Source organism: Coregonus clupeaformis, chromosome 21 (genome assembly GCF_020615455.1).
Source record: "Coregonus clupeaformis isolate EN_2021a chromosome 21, ASM2061545v1, whole genome shotgun sequence".
NCBI lineage: Eukaryota > Metazoa > Chordata > Actinopteri > Salmoniformes > Salmonidae > Coregonus > Coregonus clupeaformis.
This window is the reverse complement of record NC_059212.1, coordinates 35,852,009-35,871,806: the sequence shown is the minus strand read 5'-3', so window position 1 is coordinate 35,871,806 and position 19,798 is coordinate 35,852,009. Positions and strand designations below refer to the sequence as shown.

The 19,798-nt window shown below is 42.2% G+C and overlaps 1 protein-coding gene across 1 annotated transcript in view; it reads left to right on the top strand.

Moving 5' to 3' along the window:
- Positions 1 to 5,819, top strand: part of LOC121535350 (arf-GAP with GTPase, ANK repeat and PH domain-containing protein 3) — a 217,761-nt gene extending 211,942 nt beyond the window's left edge. Inside the window, exons 17-18 of the mRNA XM_041842343.2 lie at positions 2,232 to 2,487; positions 2,773 to 5,819. Coding sequence (XP_041698277.1) covers positions 2,232 to 2,487; positions 2,773 to 3,009 — 493 coding nt within the window. The 3' untranslated portion in view covers positions 3,010 to 5,819. The remainder of the gene's footprint in view (positions 1 to 2,231; positions 2,488 to 2,772) is intronic.
- Positions 5,820 to 19,798: the final 13,979 nt, after the last annotated feature.

Below are 19,798 nucleotides of genomic sequence, written 5' to 3'. Positions count from 1 at the left end.
GACCAGGCCTGTCAGTAGAGAAGAGAGGCTAATTAACCCCTGTAGTTAAGGCTGATGCTGCTGAAATGGAGAGCTGTGTACAGTGGGCCTGGCAGATGACATACTGTAGAAGCTCTGCTCCAATATCCACACTAGCATGTATTGGGCATGCATTTCTGATGGTATGCTGGTGTAGACATTGGAACATAGCCACGAGTCAGTCTGAGCATTGTCTTCCAACAGATGGCGTCATTCTATCACGACGCATTGCCACAAGCTATTTGTGGTTGAGGTGAATTAGACTGCTATCTAGGCCTACTGACTGACTTTGTGCAGAGTGATGTGGCGTTAGTGTCCATACATACCGGTTAGCAGACAGTCAGTGTCCTGGGGGATCCTTGTCACTCCAACCAGCGACAGAGTCGTTTGCCCCTATCAGTGTGAGCCTCTTCTCTCTGTCACTCATCCAGACGCCCAAACAACAGCCCCTTTCTACTTCTCTTATCACTCCGCCCGACGGGGTCATAGGGTCAGAGCCACACTGAACATGCCCAACTATTCACAGTATTGATTGTAATTTTTTGGGATGGTTTGTGTGTGGGAGGGAGAAAAGAGAACTGGGGTGTCGAGATTGAAGATGTAGAGTGATAGAGAGATAGAAGTCTGACTGGCAGTGAATGGAGGGAGATGGAGCCCTCTTCTCTTCTCTTCTCCATTCTCTGACTCTATAACTGAAGGAGCCCCAGCCCCAGCTCCAGTCCCCCTCTCTGGCTGCCATTCAGGCCCATCGATCGGCCTCCCATCCCGGGCACCCCAGGGGAGGCCGGGGCCCAGGCGCTGGTAGCCTCCTTTGTGGGGGTTCCTCCAGTTATCCAGTTCAGACTGACGGCTGACAGCGCTGATAAAAACATGTCCCCCTCTCCTCCTCTCCTGTATTGTTCACAGCAGACATGCTGTTCACAATGTGTAACCTTTAGATAGCTGGCTAGACTGTAACCCTCCTGCTGCAGACGATTATCAGTGGAGGTGGGATACAGTTTCAGCATCTGACCCCTCCACTGAGCCCTTTCATCGTCAGTGTCCTGACACTCAGAGACTAGGCTTCATATTAGAGAAAATACATGCTTGAGACAATGGAGTGAGGGTTAGGATTGATCTTAAGACATCACACTGCAGTGGTCACATGTGGTCTACGCCCTATAAGTGCTGCGAAATGCAGTTACTTTAAAACCTGCCAGCATATCCTTCGACCCCAACCCCCACGATCAAAGAAGGTCCTTTTATGAAGGATTATCATGGCTTTATATTACAAACATCTAGTTATTTCATTGAAAATCCCATTTCAATCACTATTTGCGACCGGTTACCGGTTCTGAGGCGTTTGATGCTAGTTCCTACTTAAGAGTGCGGCCGTTTGAATTATTATTATTTTTAAAATCAGAAATGCCTTCTTGAACGTGAACTTTCATGTGCCTTAATTACAAACTCTTATGGCATCTGTAAATAGGATGAAAAATTTGAAATTATAGCCTAGTTTAGACAAGGAGAAAGTACTGAGCTATACGGGGAGAAAGAAAGGATCCTTCCTGGTTAGTCATGATTGGCTGAGATAATGGTGTGGTTGGACATTCCCGAGAGATGAGTCCTGATTGGTTATGTCACAGACTTCTGTCTATAACAGAATGGGGGCTTCCCTGGTCAGAATATAGATCATCTTTGCTACCGCACATTTTTGGAAAGATATAGCTTTGGACAACTGCAAAAGTGTTGCTACAGCTCTCAAAAACATTGTTGCCCTGAATTTAGCTGGGTTTAATTAGAGAGACTGCTTTCTGGAGGACAAGCCATGCTGACTCACATGCGTTTACATGTGTGGGTGGGGCTAAGGTTCAAGAGGGTGTGAACGATGCTGAATGGGCTTAAACAAAGAGGAGCTCTCTAGGAAGTGTGAAAATCTCATCAAAATCTTTCAAAGGGCATTCTCTCATACTTCAGTGGGATAATAAATGTATCAACTTTTAAAGCAGCATAACTTTCCTCCAACTACAGTGGTATGATATACCACTTTGAAGATCTGAGTCTGTTCTTTCATAAAATGTAAAAGAAATAAGCAAATCACTTTCATTTGATATAAGCCTCAATAGAGAAATCTGGACACATTTTGATTATTGTTCCTTGTTTTTCGATCCTCTGTAACCAACCTCACTGACCCTCTTTAACCCTCGATGTCATCTCTCTGTGTCCTACCCCAGGGAGGAAAGGGAGCGTTGGATCCGGGCAAAGTATGAGCAGAAGCTGTTCCTTGTGGGTGTCCCCCAGTCGGACGTACCCCTGGGGCAGCAGCTGCTTCGGGCTGTGGTGGAGGACGACCTGAGGCTGGTGGTGCTGCTGCTGGCCCATGGCACCAAGGAGGAGGTCAACGAGACGTACGGGGACGGGGATGGACGCACCGCCCTGCACCTGTCCTGCGCCATGGCCAATGTGGTCATCACCCAGCTTCTCATCTGGGTGAGTAGGTTGGGCTTCGAAAGGGGATTGTTTTCAACCTTGATTAAAGGTTAATTATCTTCCTGGTTGAATAAAGGTTGAATGATTATGAATAAGATAAGATGGTTAAAGAGTTAAATAGATAGGGAAAATGTTATGGTCAGAGACAGGACTGTGTTCTGAGCATGTGACATGATCAGGAAAAACTCTTGGCTGTGGATGAAAATGGAGTGCTTTGTGAGAATCAAATGATATACTGAACTAGCTAGACCACAATGTCAACTACACCTCTCTCTGTTCCCTCAGTACGGTGTGGATGTGAAGAGTCGGGACGCGCGCGGCCAGACACCGCTGTCCTGCGCCCAGCGGGCAGGAAGTCAGGAGTGTTCTGACATCCTGCTCCAGCACGGCTGCCCCAATGACCCTGTCAGCAGCCTGACCACACCCAACATGAGCCGCCGAAACCCCGATGTTAACCCCAACCCTAATGTCAACAATAACAACGCCCTCGGTGAACTCAACCGCAGTGTCAGTATCATGTAGGACCAGGAGTGGACCTGACCGGAGCGGACCGGACTCACGGATCACCAAGGCCCCTGAACATACACACACTGTGTCCCCATAGACTACCCAGTGATCGTATTACTCTCCCAGTCCCTAGTCCTCATTCTCCTCTTACTCTGCTTCATACTATGTAACCTAGACTGAGTAACTGACAGTGGAGTTTTTTTTGTTTGCGCAACGGACAGCATAGAGATATTCCACGACGCTGAGAGAGGGGCTTACCTGGTGGACATTGTATATTGTATTTGTTTGTTGTTGTTTTTCTCATATCATCACCACAGAGGTGCATCTCTGTCAGAAATGATCATGATCAGCTTTAAAGCTTGTTATTGTTATTAAGCATCAACCAAATGAATGGCTCGAGATTTCTTCATGTTTTTGCCATTCACCCCGCCCCTCCTCCACTCTGTACTAAAACAGTTCGTTTTTATGCTTGAACATTTCCTTTCAGGTCTTCCTCTGTTGGAGCCAAACTGTGTTTTTATTGTACTGTTATATGAAATGACTAATTCCATCCATTCATGCTTCCATGCCTACCTGGAGAAAGATAAACACCTTCGTAACAGTTTGCATTAGATACTCATAAGGAACTTGGATGCACAGCACATGGTAAGTGATACCATGCATAGTCATACAGGAAAGAAGCTATTACTATAGATCATGTAACAGAGCTTACGACAAGTAAGGTCCTCCATAATCCATGTCCCACCAATATCAGAATTATTAAGGTTCTATTTGACCCAGTTATTATTGGTACTATGAAGCTATCAAATTCTTGACATGCCATTCATGTACAAAAGCAAAGCATGTCTAGATGGAAGGTCAAAAATGATTGAAATACTTTACTTGGGGGCAAAAGGTTTAAATCATAATTTGACATTTAAGAAATTATTGCACAATGGGAGAATTTTGGGAGATAGTAAAGTGAGTGGTTTGTTCCTCTTGCTAATCATCCATTATTATAAGGGAATTGATGGGTCTGTTTTATGAGCAACGGGCTGAATGTTTTTTGTAAAGATTCCTCTTCAATCAAAAATCATTCACAGGGATGTCTGAAGGATGGAAATGTTATCATTAAGACATCTTTTGTTGGAGTAATTTTTTAATGGGTTGAAGAGTGTTGATAATTACTTGACACAGATCACATATCCTAGCCCAATTTTCAAACACCTACAGGCGTAATGGAATATCTGTTCACCTCCTGTTTGGTACTCATGATACTGTTTCTTCTGTTGTTGCTGTGAACTGTGTGTGTGTGTGAGTGAGAGAATGTGAGTGAGATAAAGAGAGAGAGCAAGTGACTGAGTAAATCTTTGTAAGGACACCATTGGGAGAAAAGGTTAACATTTTATAGTTGTTTGACTAAAAGGTGTTTTCAAGTGTACATACCTAAAGTAGCTCTTCCTCCTATAAGACTTATCCTGAAACAGTGTGGATTAACTTTGACTTCTAGAGTCGTAATTTCCTCTCCAACTGACTTGACTTTAACCAACCATCCAACCCCTCCTCCTTACTCAATGGACCTAACCATGTACATTCAAGTGTCAGACTGTTGAGATAGAGACTGAACGGGTCAAGAAGGGATGAAGAGGAAAGCTGAGATGACTTGACACTCTATGGTAATTCTTCATGATAATATCATATGTATATATCATTTCTGGGACAAGACAAGATAAAGGAGGAAGGACTTTGACCACAGGAACATTCAAGTGATATTGGCATAAAGTCTATAGTGACATGTATTTGTCCTCGCTCTTCCGCCGTTTTAAGGATTGAAATTAAAACCCTGTTTTCTGGTCTTTAGTTTTACTATGGCAGTGTTTATGTTTACAGGGCAAAGGCTCTTCATATTAACCCTGGTACATTATCTATATGGTTTTGTTGATTCCCAGCGGGCATAACTGGTTGGAAATACATCAGTGTAACCATATTACAATCTGGTTGTAAACTGGTTGGAATTACATCATTTAAACCAGCTTGGCCCGGTGTATTCCCTCAGTATGTGTAGTTTATTGAAGCTCACAGAATATCAAGATGTGGTCAATCAGGAATAACCTGTAAAATACAGGGTACACTTTCATCCCTGTTGTCCTGAACTGGCCCTCAGATTCAACCAAATTACATTTAGACTGATGGTCAACAGAGCTTGTAGACAGCCTTAAGTTATAATGGTACATTGACGAGTTGTTAGGTGTAGAGTACGTGTACAAACCACCATGGCACCAACTTATTTCAATGAATTCTTGAGTACATTTCCAATTATTTCTTATAGGAGTTTAAGGTATATACTTACCTGATGCCATAGGACCGTATTCACCCTTGTAATATTTCCCTTCCCCACTACTCTTAATGTTGCCTGACTATAACCATTATTCTAAGCAAAGTGTTTTCCCCCAAAGACAGGCTGTTCTGATATGGCACCCTATTCCCTAAACAGAGCTCTATTTTTTATCAGAGCTCAATGCGGGACCAGGTCAAAAGTAGTGCTCTATAAGGGAGAAGGTTAATTACCATTTTGGACGTGCCCAGGATGTACTTTAGATATGGGTCCAATATCCTCTATGACCAGATAAGCTTCCAGAAAAACAATTGGAAATATTTTAGTTTCTGGTCACTCTTTCTTGACTTGTCAACCCTATTTTTATCTTGTTAATTTTTTTCCTCTTTGTTTTTAAGCATATTTGTAGGTACTTTGGTCTCAATGTATCTATATAGGGCCCCGTGTAGCTCAGTTGGTAGAGCATGGCGCTTGCAACGCCAGGGTTGTGGGTTCGATTCCCACGGGGGGCCAGTATGAAAAAAAATGTATGCACTCACTAACTGTAAGTCGCTCTGGATAAGAGCGTCTGCTAAATGACTAAAATGTATATTATCTGACCATTTGAGGTACTCTGTGTATAATGATGTACATTTTACATATTTATAATGCAGTGTGTAAATATTGTTTGTTTTTTGTTTAATTTTCCCATTTAATTTTTTTCTCTGTTCACGTTCAGAACGTGAAACAAAGGGTAAAGCTAAAGAGTTACCTGCTGCGTGCTTGGACGTTTGGCTGACTGTTGACCTATTCAAACACTCCAATAAAACAATGTAGCCTTTCCTGGATTTGGGAAATAACAAAAAATGTGAAACGTGTCTCTCTCTTTGCATCTTCACTGTATCTTCTTTAAATGACTTGTGTAAGTGATGTACTTGTGTATGTATGTACTAGCAACATGTGAGGCACAAGCTTACATTGTAACCACTCTTAAACCAAGGGGCCACTCCCAAGGTAACATTGAAAACTCCACTGTCTTACAGAAGTCTTCCATTTTCTTAAAGGCACTTCCTATCTAACCGTCTATGTGATATACTGTGATGTGCCAATATATTACATTTTGTATCAATATCCAGGATTAATACATTTAAAAGTATTATTCTACAGAATATAGATCATGGATATAGGATCATTAGCCAGCCTCACTCAGTCAGATCCATTGAAGTTAGACAGTGAAGACAACCCACTGGTGTTGGTGTGTTTCAAATGAGCATCAGTGTTGGGACACTGAAGATGGCCCATTCGTGTGTATTGTGTGTTATTATTATGTTTCAGGGGTACCAGAACGTGGCAGAGCTCAGATGCTTCCTTCCTATGCCAGCCCTTTGGCTAAATGGAGTTACCCCCTCTACCCCTCCACTTCCTGCTCATGCAGCCCCCCATTAACAGTCCCAATAGTCTCTGAGGAAGGAGAATTAAGAGAAAGAGCCAGGCTTAGTGTCAGGCAGCATGACCAGCAGCGTGACGCGGCGGCGCAAAGTGAAAGGTCTGTGTCAAGAGGAGTCAAAGCACACCACTAATCTACTCCTTATTTTCAGCTAATCTGCTCTCAGCAAATACATGGGGCTCTGTGCTTCACCTCTCTCTTTTCTCTTCTGTTGTCTTTTATTACCTGCTTGTCTTTTCTTCTTCCTTCCTCTTTGCAGACTGAGATGGTGATACAGCCACACGTGCACGCTCAAGCGCACGCACACACACACACACACACACACACACACACACACACACACAGTTAGTTGAGAAAGTATCCTATACAATATGAGTCAGCACTGTGACTTGCTAAGGAAAGGCAATATGGACAAGTGAAAACTAAAATCTGTCTCCTAATTTGAAAATTTCAGGTAGTACCTCCTCATTTCACTTCAAAACATTTTCTCCCTACTGAGCAGAACTCTGTTTTGTTATTGCATAGGAGGTAGCTAAACACTGAGGAGTGTTCTGTGCCGCCCACCTTGGCTCAGACAAATCACCTCCCAGATTGCAGAGGAGGGTTTTCCTCTGATGGATGGCTACACAAACACCTGATGAGAACATATTTGCAATATCTCCATAAAGTGTTGCACTACGTACTCACAAGGGGTCGATTCCGACAGATGAAATGTACCCCTTTCCTATGCACGCCTTTCCTACGCACTTCTCAGTAGTTGGTATTCAGACTTACCTTATGCAGGTGTGTGATGGGCTTTGCAGGCGTAGTTCCCTTGCGCGCTGAATAATGTACATGTAATTAAATCCTCCCACTTTCTGGCCAACACATTTTGTCATGGAGTTTTCATTCAATAGTACATTTATCTTAAGCCATCCCTTTAAATATGGTGTACCTTTAATTAGAATTTTGTCGAAAGACTAGAATACATCTACAGAACAGGTTCAGAATATAGGGATCAATGAAAGAAAGCCATCTAAATATATGCATATTCGTCTCAGTTTCAGCACTAACTGGTAGATTTAAAAATAGTCTCATTCTGTAGATTATTAAGGCACATTTTAGGGTTAGGAAAGTACTGTATGTATGAATCATTAGAAAAATATGTTTGTAGAGCCTTTACGCACAAAATATATTGATGAATAAACAATACAGTGGTTTGATTCATCCTGAAAGTTGTCATATTCAAGTTCAATCCAGTAAATATTGGAAGGTGGAAAAGTGTACAATAGGGGTTGAACAATAGTCCTGTAAATCTACCCTAGTCCTCACTAATCATGGAACTGTATGACAACGGTCCATTCGTCGTGAACCATGCTCCAAGTTTAACCTGCTACGTGTGGCCTAAATTACATAATGATTCAAATAGGCTACATCCTGTACCAAATTATTGCACAACGTTAGCCTAATATGATCCACTAATGCTAGCGACCCTCAGGAACAACTACACAGATGTGACAAAGGAAAGAAAGGTCAACGGAACGGAATGATGAAAAATCTAAACTATAAACTAACACTAAAGTGACAGTTATAAATGTATGTAGGTATTACGGACGGTGGCTCCCGTTAGTGGCTAATATTTAACATTATACATATTTTTTAAATAAAACAGAAAAGCCTGGGCATATAATTAAAACATTCTAAAGCGCATACATCAACTCGGCAGGTTCAGCCCTACAGAAGCCTATAGCTTGGGTCTTCAAATTTCATCCACGCAAATTATGAGGGCACAGAATTTAAATTCTAAATAACGGCACAGCTATTTATAGCCTACTTCACTGTGGAAAAGGGGCCGCAATACATGTAATGTTGATATTATTTTTAGTTTGCTTCCATATGAATGGTTCCACATTCGTCTTGAAGAATCATCTAAAACATAAGGAATAATCATCTAAAACAATTGCTATGTGTATTTACAATCCCCTTCTCCGAACGGATTACTCATTTACCTAGCTCTTATCAATAGCTCTTATCAATGTATAAATTACAGTGCATGGAGAATGCTCTTATTTCTATTGGAAAAAATAAAGTAGATGCTTTTTCCACTTGGAACCGGCAGGTTCGTTCAACCTTATTCATGTTTCCTTGCGTGTAAAGGTGGTGGAATTATGAGGGGAATTAAGTCAAGGTCAGAATACGGCGTATCTTTAGACACCTCCGCCACATCTTCATTTCTTACATCTCCACCCGAACAAATAGCGAGGGAATCGCATGCTATTCTCATACTTAAGTTCAAGGTCAGAATACGCATAGAGAGAAAAGTGCATAAAAAGGGAATTACGTTCCATTTATGCACGCTTACCTCAGGTCGGAATCGGCCCCAAGGTAATTAGGGGTTCACAGCAAAGCTGTGAAACTTATTGTTATTCTTAGATGTAATTTTTTCTTGACATGGTCAAATAACTCATGCATTGATTAGTAACTTATTTTTCTAATTTGGCACACAGAAATTAAAGGCCATGAGTAATTTGGTCAAAAAGAATGGCAATGATTGGCCTATAGGTGGCGCTGTTATAAGCAGTCTCACTTAAACCCTCACGTCTGCTGCCCCATTTGACATAGAGACTTGTAACTTTGTATGTACAGTTGAAGTCAGAAGTTTACATACACTTAGGTTGGAGTCATTAAAACTCGTTTTCAACCACTCCACAAATTTCTTGTTAACAAACTAATGTTTTCGCAAGTCGGTTAGGACATCTACTTTGTGCATGACACAAGTACTTTTTCCAACAATTGTTTACAGACAGATTATTTCACTTATAATTCATTGTATCACAATTCCAGTGGGTCAGAAGTTTACATACACTAAGTTGACTGTGCCTTTAAACAGCTTGGAAAATTCCAGAAAATGATGTTATGGCTTTAGAAGCTTCTGATAGGCTAATTGACATCATTTGAGTCAATTGGAGGTGTACCTGTGGATGTATTTCAAGGCCTACCTTCAAACTCAGTGCCTCTTTGCTTGACATCATGGGGAAATCAAAAGAAATCAGCCAAGACCTCAGAAAAATAATTGTAGACCTCCACAATTATGGTTCATCATTGGGAGCAATTTCCAAACGCCTGAAGGTACAACGTTCATCTGTACAAACAATAGTACGCAGGTATAAACACCATGGGACCACGCAGCCGCCATACCGCTCAGGAAGGAGACACGTTCTGTCTCCTAGAGATGAACGTACTTTGGTGCGAAAAGTGCAAATCAATCCCAGAACAACAGCAAGGGACCTTGTGAAGATGCTGGAGGAAACAGGTACAAAAGTATCTATATCCACAGTAAAACGAGTCCTATATCGACATAACCTGAATGGCCGCTCAGCAAGGAAGAAGCCACTGCTCCAAAACCGCCATAAAAAAGCCAGACTACGGTTTGCAACTGCACATGGGAACAAAGATCGTACTTTTTGGAGAAATGTCCTCTGGTCTGATGAAACAAAAATAGAACTGTTTGGCCATAATGACCATTGTTATGTTTGGAGGAAAAAGGTGGTGCTTGCAAGCCGAAGAACATAATCCCAACCGTGAAGCACCGGGGTGGCAGCATCATGCTGTGGGGGTGCTTTGCTTCAGGAGGGACTGGTGCACTTCACAAAATAGATGGCATCATGAGGAAGGAAAATTATGTGGATATATTGAAGCAACATCTCAAGACATCAGTCAGGAAGTTAAAGCTTGGTCACAAATGGGTCTTCCAAATGGACAATGACCCCAAGCATACTTCCAAAGTTGTGGCAAAATGGCTTAAGGACAACAAAGTCAAGGTATTAGAGTGGCCATCACAAAGCCCTGACCTCAATCCTTTTGTGGGCAGAACTGAAAAAGTGTGTGCGAGCAAGGAGGCCTACAAACCTGACTCAGTTACACCAGCTCTGTCAGGAGGAATGGGACAAAATTCACCCAACTTATTGTGGAAAGCTTGTGGAAGGATACCTGAAACGTTTAACCCAAGTTAAACAATTTAAAGGCAATGTTACCAAATACTAATTGAGGGTATGTAAACTTCTGACTCACTGGGAATGTAATGAAATAAATAAAAGCTGAAATAAATGTGTCTCCCGAATGGCGCAGTGGTCTAAGGCACTGCATCGCAGTGCTAGCTGTGCCACTAGAGATCCTGGTTTGAATCCAGGCTCTGTCGTAGCCGGCCGTGACCGGGAGACCAATGGGGCGGCGCACAATTGGCCCAGCGTCGTCTAGGGTAGGGGAGGGAATGGCCGGCAGGGACGTAGCTCAGTTGGTAGAGCATGGCGTTTGCAACGCCAGGGTTGTGGGTTCGATTCCCACGGGGGTATGAAAAATAAAAAAATAATGTAAGTTGCTCTGGATAAGAGCGTCTGCTAAATGACGTAAATGTAAATGTAAATAAATAATTCTCTCTACTATTATTATGACATTTCACATTCTTAAAATAAAGTGGTGATCCTAACTGACCTAAGACAGGGCATTTGTACTAGGATTAAATGTCAGGAATTGTGAAAAACTGAGTTTAAATGTATTTGGCTAAGGTGTATGTAAACTTCCGACTTCAACTGTAGGTGACTTTCCTCATGCTGAACAAATTTGCCTCAAGGACCCATAAAGTCCATCAGGACAGATTTTCCTCTATCTCTATCTTGGACTTTTTGGAAAACCTTTGAAAACTGTCTTCTCATTAACCATAAGTCCGAATAACACCAAATTTGGTATGTAGGTCCATAGTTCATCTCTTTTTTTTTGTAATCTTTTTTTTTTAGGGTGTAGATCAGCTTTAATATTGCAGATAGATTGTAACTTCCATCAATGTAATTGTCTGCATCACTTCCAATCCCCCATATGTTTTTTCCCTGCAAATATATATACATATACATACATACACATACATATATACAGTGGGGGGGGAAAGTATTTAGTCAGCCACTAATTGTGCACGTTCTCCCACTTAAAAAGATGAGAGAGGCCTGTAATTTTCATCATAGGTACACGTCAACTATGACAGACAAATTGAGATTTTTTTCTCTCCAGAAAATCACATTGTAGGATTTTTAATGAATTTATTTGCAAATTATGGTGGAAAATAAGTATTTGGTCACCTACAAACAAGCAAGATTTCTGGCTCTCACAGACTTGTAACTTCTTCTTTAAGAGGCTCCTCTGTCCTCCACTCGTTACCTGTATTAATGGCACCTGTTTGAAATTGTTATCAGTATAAAAGACACCTGTCCACAACCTCAAACAGTCACACTCCAAACTTCACTATGGCCAAGACCAAAGAGCTGTCAAAGGACACCAGAAACAAAATTGTAGACCTGCACCAGGCTGGGAAGACTGAATCTGCAATAGGTAAGCAGCTTGGTTTGAATAAATCAACTGTGGGAGCAATTATTAGGAAATGGAAGATATACAAGACCACTGATAATCTCCCTCGATCTGGGGCTCCACGCAAGATCTCACCCCGTGGGGTCAAAATGATCAAAAGAACGGTGAGCAAAAATCCCAGAACCACACAGGGGGACCTAGTGAATGACCTGCAGAGAGCTGGGACCAAAGTAACAAAGCCTACCATCAGTAACACACTACGCCGCCAGGGACTCAAATCCTGCAGTGACAGACGTGTCCCCCTGCTTAAGACAGTACATGTCCAGGCCCGTCTGAAGTTTGCTAGAGTGTTTTGGATGATCCAGAAGAGGATTGGGAGAATGTCATATGGTCAGATGAAACCAAAAATATAACTTTTTGGTAAAAACTCAACTCGTCGTGTTTGGAGGACAAAGAATGCTGAGTTGCATCCAAAGAACACCATACCTACTGTGAAGCATGGGGGTGGAAACATCATGCTTTGGGGCTGTTTTTCTGCAAAGGGACCAGGACGACTGATCCGTGTAAAGGAAAGAATGAATGGGGCCATGTATCGTGAGATTTTGAGTGAAAACCTCCTTCCATCAGCAAGGGCATTGAAGATGAAACGTGGCTGGGTCTTTCAGCATGACAATGATCCCAAACACACCGCCCGGGCAACGAAGGAGTGGCTTCGTAAGAAGCATTTCAAGGTCCTGGAGTGGCCTAGCCAGTCTCCAGATCTCAACCCCATAGAAAATATTTGGAGGGAGTTGATAGTCCGTGTTGCCCAACGACAGCCCCAAAACATCACTGCTCTAGAGGAGATCTGCATGGAGGAATGGGCCAAAATACCAGCAACAGTGTGTGAAAACCTTGTGAAGACTTACAGAAAACGTTTGACCTGTGTCATTGCCAACAAAGGGTATATAACAAAGTATTGAGAAACTTTTGTTTTTGACCAAATACTTATTTTCCACCATAATTTGCAAATAAATTCATAAAAAATCCTATAATGTGATTTTCAGGATTTTTTTCTTCTCATTTTGTCTGTCATAGTTGACATGTACCTGTGATGAAAATTACAGGCCTCTCTCATCTGTTTAAGTGGGAGAACATGCACAATTGGTGGCTGACTAAATACTTTTTCCCCCCACTGTACATACATACATACATACATATAAATACATACATATATATATACAGTGGATATAAAAAGTATACACACCCCTGTTAAAATGCCAGGTTTTTGTGATGTAAAAGAATGAGACAAAGATAAATCATGTCACAACTTTGTCCACTGTTAATGTGACCTACAATGTGAACAATCAGCAGGGGTGTGTATACTTTTTATATCCACTGTGTATATACAGTGAGGGAAAAAAGTATTTGATCCCCTGCTGATTTTGTGCGTTTTCCCACTGCCAAAGACATGATCAGTCTATAATTTTAATGGTAGGTTTATTTGAACAGTGAGAGACAGAATAACAACAAAAAAGTCCAGAAAAACGCATGTCAAAAATGTTATAAATTGATTTGCATTTTAATGAGGGAAATAAGTATTTGACCCCTCTGCAAAACATGACTTAGTACTTGGTGACAAAACCCTTGTTGGCAATCACAGAGGTCAGAAGTTTCTTTGCACACATCTCAGGAGGGATTTTGTCCCACTCCTCTTTGCAGATCTTCTCCAAGTCATTAAGGTTTTGAGGCTGACGTTTGGCAACTTGAACCTTCAGCTCCCTCCACAGATTCAGCTTCTTGAGCCACTCCTTTGTTGCCTTGGCCATGTGTTTTGGGTCATTGTCATGCACGACCCATTTTCAATGCCCTGGCTGAGGGAAGGAGGTTCTCACCCAAGATTTGACGGTACATGGCCCCGTCCATCGTCCCTTTGATGCGGTGAAGTTGTCCTGTCCCCTTAACAGAAAAACACCCCCAAAGCATAATGTTTCCACCTCCATGTTTGACGGTGGGGATGGTGTTCTTGGGGTCATAGGCAGCATTCCTCCTCCTCCAAACACGGCGAGTTGAGTTGATGCCAAAGAGCTCCATTTTGGTCTCATCTGACCACAACACTTTCACCCAGTTCTCCTCTGAATCATTCAGATGTTCAATGGCAAACTTCAGACGGCCCTGTATATGTGCTTTCTTGAGCAGGGGAACCTTGCTGGCGCTGCAGGATTTCAGTCCTTCACGGCGTAGTGTTTTACCAATTGTTTTCTTGGTGACTATGGTCCCAGCTGCCTTGAGATCATTGAAAAGATCCTCCTGTGTAGTTCTTGGATGATTCCTCACCGTTCTCATGATCATTGCAACTCCACGAGCTGAGATCTTGCATGGAGCACCAGGCCGAGGGAGATTGACAGTTCTTTTGTGTTTCTTCCATTTGCAAATAATCGCACCAACTGTTGTCACCTTCTCACCAAGCTGCTTGGCGATGGTTTTGTAGCCCATTCCAGCCTTGTGTAGGTCTACAATCTCGTCCCTGACATCCTTGGAGAGCTCTTTGGTCTTGGCCATGGTGGAGAGTTTGGAATATGATTGATTGATTGCTTCTGTGGACAGGTGTCTTTTATACAGGTAACAAACTGAGATTAGGAGCATTCCCTTTAAGAGTGTGCTCCTAATCTCAGCTCGTTACCTGTATAAAAGACACCTGGGAGCCAGAAATCTTTCTGATTGAGAGGGGGTCAAATACTTATTTTCCTCATTAAAATGCAAATCAATTTATAACATTTTTGACATTAGTTTTTCTGGATTTTGTCGTTGTTATTCTGTCTCTCACTGTTCAAATAAACCTACCATTAAAATTATAGACTGATAATTTCTTTGTCAGTGGGCAAACGTTCAAAATCAGCAGGGGATCAAATACTTTTTTCCCCTCACTGTATATATATATATATCCTTTAAAAATATATATTTCCCTTTATTACTTTCCAACCCCACTACCCCTCCCCTAATTGGAGTAAACTAGTGAACAACAACACGTAGGCCTCCACTTCCAGTTTATACATACTATATACATTTTATGGACACAGTCAATTTTACAATTTTGTTTGTTTTTACTCCTGAACTTCCTCTACCCTCAACCTCTCCGATCATTTTCAAATTCATATTCATTATATAAATAGGCCCGTTTAATTTTGTCTGGCTTGCCGTTCCAAATAAAATTGATTTTTTTTTTCTCATAGAATTAAAAAAAACTGTTCGCAAGGCATAGGCAAGACCATAGTTTATCTCTTAACTTAGTTTGAGAAAAGCTCATGGTTAAGAGATGGCTGAGTTATTGATTAATCAGGGAATCTGATCCTTCGTGTCCATTTAAATCCTTCGTAAATCCACTTCACATTGGCCTATCAACATGAAACTTGGCATCGCTATCATGGACGTCCCTAAAAAACAAGGAAACTACTAACAACTAATTCTTTGCATATGTAACGCTAACGCTCAAAATAATCTGCAATCATCTTCTCCTCATGAACCATACATTAGATTCACTCCAGATGTTGTATTTAGACTCATTACAGTCTTTAATGTTTGAGAAACAATTGTTGCTGCATTCACATATGGCCGCACTGTACTTATAAATGCACCTTAGCACATGCTAATGCTAAAAATACTTTTAAAATCTTCTTGTCATGAACCATTAATCAGATTGACTCCAGATTTGGTATATAGACTCAATGAATTAGCCTCTAATGAATTTGAGAATGATTAGTTGCTGCATTTAAAGTCGGCCACACTACCAACCTACAGCACTAGACTTAACTTCACTTGCGTCATCCTTGTGATATTGAGAGATAAACATGGTACACATGGTGATGGCACATAAAGGAAGAGAGTTCCTACATGATAGTGCTTGCTTTGTTATCCAACTGATCGTGTCCTTTCTGTCATCCTGTGAACCCTGTTCATTGCTGCTCGCAGCTGTAGTTGTTTTCTGTGTGTTTGCTATGCAAATTGTTTAACCACAGTTGCCTATCATATGCATGATTGCCAATTAGTAGGACTTTTTCAATACTATTTTCATATGAACAGAAATACCTTATTTACATTAGTATTCAGACCCTTTGCTATGAGACTCGAAATTGAGCTCAGGTGCATCCTGTTTCCATTGATCATCCTTGAGATGTTCTACAACTTGATTGGAGTCCACCTGTGGTAAATTCAATTGATTGGACATGATTTGGAAAGGCACACACCTGTCTATATAAGGTCCCACAGTTGACAGTGCATGTCAGAGCAAAAACCAAAGCCATGAGGTCGAAGAAATTGTCCGTAGAGCTCCGAGACAGGATTGTGTCGAGGCACAGATCTGGGGAAGGGTACCAAAACATTTCTGCAGCATTGAAGGTCCCCAAGAACACAGTGGCATCATTCTTAAATGGAAGAAGTTTGGAACCACCAAGATACTTCCTAGAGCTGGCTGCCTGGCCAAACTGAGCAATAGGGGGAGAAGGACCGTGGTCAAGGAGGTGACCAAGAACCCGATGGTCACTCTGACAGAACTCCAGAGTTGCTCTATGGAGATGGGAGAACCTTCCAGAAGGACAACCATCTCTGCAGCACTCCACCAATCAGGCCTTTATGGTAGAGTGGCCAGAAGGAAGCCACTCCTCAGTAAAAGGCACGACAGCACGCTTGGAGTTTGCCAAAAGGCACCTAAATGACTCTTAGACCATGAGAAACAAGATTATTTGGTCTGAATGTCAAGTGTCACGTCTGGAGGAAACCAGGCACCACTCATCACCTGGCCAATACCATCCCTACGGTGAAGCATGGTGGTGGCAGCATCATGCTGTGGGGATGTTTTTCAGCGGCAGGGACTGAGAGACTAGTCAGGATCGAGGGAAAGATGAATGGAGCAAAGTACAGAGAGATCCCAGTTGGTTGGTGTTTCTTCCGACACATTGGTGCGTCTGACTTCCGGGTTAAGCGAGCAGTGTGTCAAGAAGCAGTGCAGCTTGGCAGGGTTGTGTTTCGGAGAACGCATGGCTCTCGACCTTCGCCTCTCCCGAGTCTGTAGAGGAGTTGCAGCGATGGGACAAGACTGTATCTACCAAGTGGATATCACGAAATTAGGGGTAAAAGTACCAAAAAAAGTATCTGAATGTCCTTGAGTGCCCCAGCCAGAGCTCGGACTTGAACCTGATCGAACATCTCTAGAGAGACCTGAAAATAGCTGTGCAGCGACGCTCCCCATCCAACCTGACAGAGCTTGAGAGGATCTGCAGAGAAGAATGGGAGAAACTCCACAAATACAGGTGTGCCAAGCTTGTAGCGTCATACCCAAGAAGACTCGAGGCTGTAATCGCTGCCATAGGTGCTTCAACAAAGTGCTGAGTAAAGGGTCTGAATACTTATGTAAATGTGATATTTCCGTTTTTTATTTTTAATACATTTGCACACAAAAAATCTAACCTGTTTTTGCTTTGTCGTTATGGGGTATTGTGTGTAGATTGATGAGGGAAAAAAACAATGTAATCAATTTTAGAATAAGGCTGTAACGTAACAAAATGTGAAAAAAAGTAAAGGGGTCTGAATACTTTCCGAATGCAGTGTACATTTTCACCTAGGGCAGCAGGTAGCCTGGCGGTTAAGAGCGTTTAGCCAGTAACCGAAAGGTCACTGATTTGATTCCCTGAGCCGACTAGGTGAAAAATCTGCCGACGTGCCCTTGAGCAAGGCACTTAACCCTAATTGATCATGTAAGTCGCTCTGGATAAGGGTGTCTGCTAAATGACTAAAATGTAACCCTGTTGCAACCCCTTTCTAACCTGGTCCCAGATCTGTTTATGCGGTCTTGCCAACACATATGGTCATTGGCACAAACAGATCTGGGACCCGGATAGAAAGGGGTTGCAACAGGGTTACATTTTTCAGATCTGTTTGTGCCAATGACCATAGGAGTTGGCAAGACAGCACAAACCAGGCTAAACCATTTCCCCTTTGACCAGTAATTATATCCTCCTGACCACTTATCATGGGTATTCATAGGGGATAGTGTGGTAAGTTGAGCGAAAGGGGTAAGTTGAGCCACCCTTGTGTCTAGGAAACCATAGACAAAATTTATAATTTGACCAAATATTTAGGAAGAGGTCATCATTTCATGGAGTCTGTGAAGGAAGAAACCACATGGACAAAGTGGTAAGCAAGTTAGATACATTTATTGTATTAGAGGTTTTATGATGCTTGTATCTAAACCAAAGTAGATAATTTTAAGATAATTATATACAGTGGGGAGAACAAGTATTTGATACACTGCCGATTTTGCAGGTTTTCCTACTTACAAAGCATGTAGAGGTCTGTAATTTTTAAAATTACAGACCTCTACATGCAGAAAATCACATTGTATGATTTTTAAGTAATTAATTTGCATTTTATTGCATGACAAAAGTATTTGATCACCTACCAACCAGTAAGAATTCCGGCTCTCACAGACCTGTTAGTTTTTCTTTAAGAAGCCCTCCTGTTCTCCACTCATTACCTGTATTAACTGCACCTGTTTGAACTCGTTACCTGTATAAAAGACACCTGTCCACACACTCAATCAAACAGACTCCAACCTCTCCACAATGGCCAAGACCAGAGAGCTGTGTAAGGACATCAGGGATAAAATTGTAGACCTGCACAAGGCTGGGATGGGCTACAGGACAATAGGCAAGCAGCTTGGTGAGAAGGCAACAACTGTTGGCGCAATTATTAGAAAATGGAAGAAGTTCAAGATGACGGTCAATCACCCTCGGTCTGGGGCTCCATGCAAGATCTCACCTCGTGGGGCATCAATGATCATGAGCAAGGTGAGGGATCAGCCCAGAACTACACGGCAGGACCTGGTCAATGACCTGAAGAGAGCTGGGACCACAGTCTCAAAGAAAACCATTAGTAACACACTACGCCGTCATGGATTAAAATCCAGCAGCGCACGCAAGGTCCCCCTGCTCAAGCCAGCGCATGTCCAGGCCCGTCTGAAGTTTGCCAATGACCATCTGGATGATCCAGAGGAGGAATGGGAGAAGGTCATGTGGTCTGATGAGACAAAAATAGAGCTTTTTGGTCTAAACTCCACTTGCCGTGTTTGGAGGAAGAAGAATGATGAGTACAACCCCAAGAACACCATCCTAACCGTGAAGCATGGAGGTGGAAACATCATTCTTTGGGGATGCTTTTCTGCAAAGGGGACAGGACGACTGCACCGTATTGAGGGGAGGATGGATGGGGCCATGTATCGCGAGATCTTGGCCAACAACCTCCTTCCCTCAGTAAGAGCATTGAAGATGGGTCGTGGCTGGGTCTTCCAGCATGACAACGACCCAAAACACACAGCCAGGGCAACTAAGGAGTGGCTCCGTAAGAAGCATCTCAAGGTCCTGGAGTGGCCTAGCCAGTCTCCAGACCTGAACCCAATAGAAAATCTTTGGAGGGAGCTGAAAGTCCGTATTGCCCAGAGACAGCCCCGAAACTTGAAGGATCTGGAGAAGGTCTGTATGGAGGAGTGGGCCAAAATCCCTGCTGCAGTGTGTGCAAACCTGGTCAAGACCTACAGGAAACGTATGATCTCTGTAATTGCAAACAAAGGTTTCTGTACCAAATATTAAGTTCTGCTTTTCTGATGTATCAAATACTTATGTCATGCAATAAAATGCAAATTAATTACTTAAAAATCATACAATGTGATTTTCTGGATTTTTGTTTTAGATTCCGTCTCT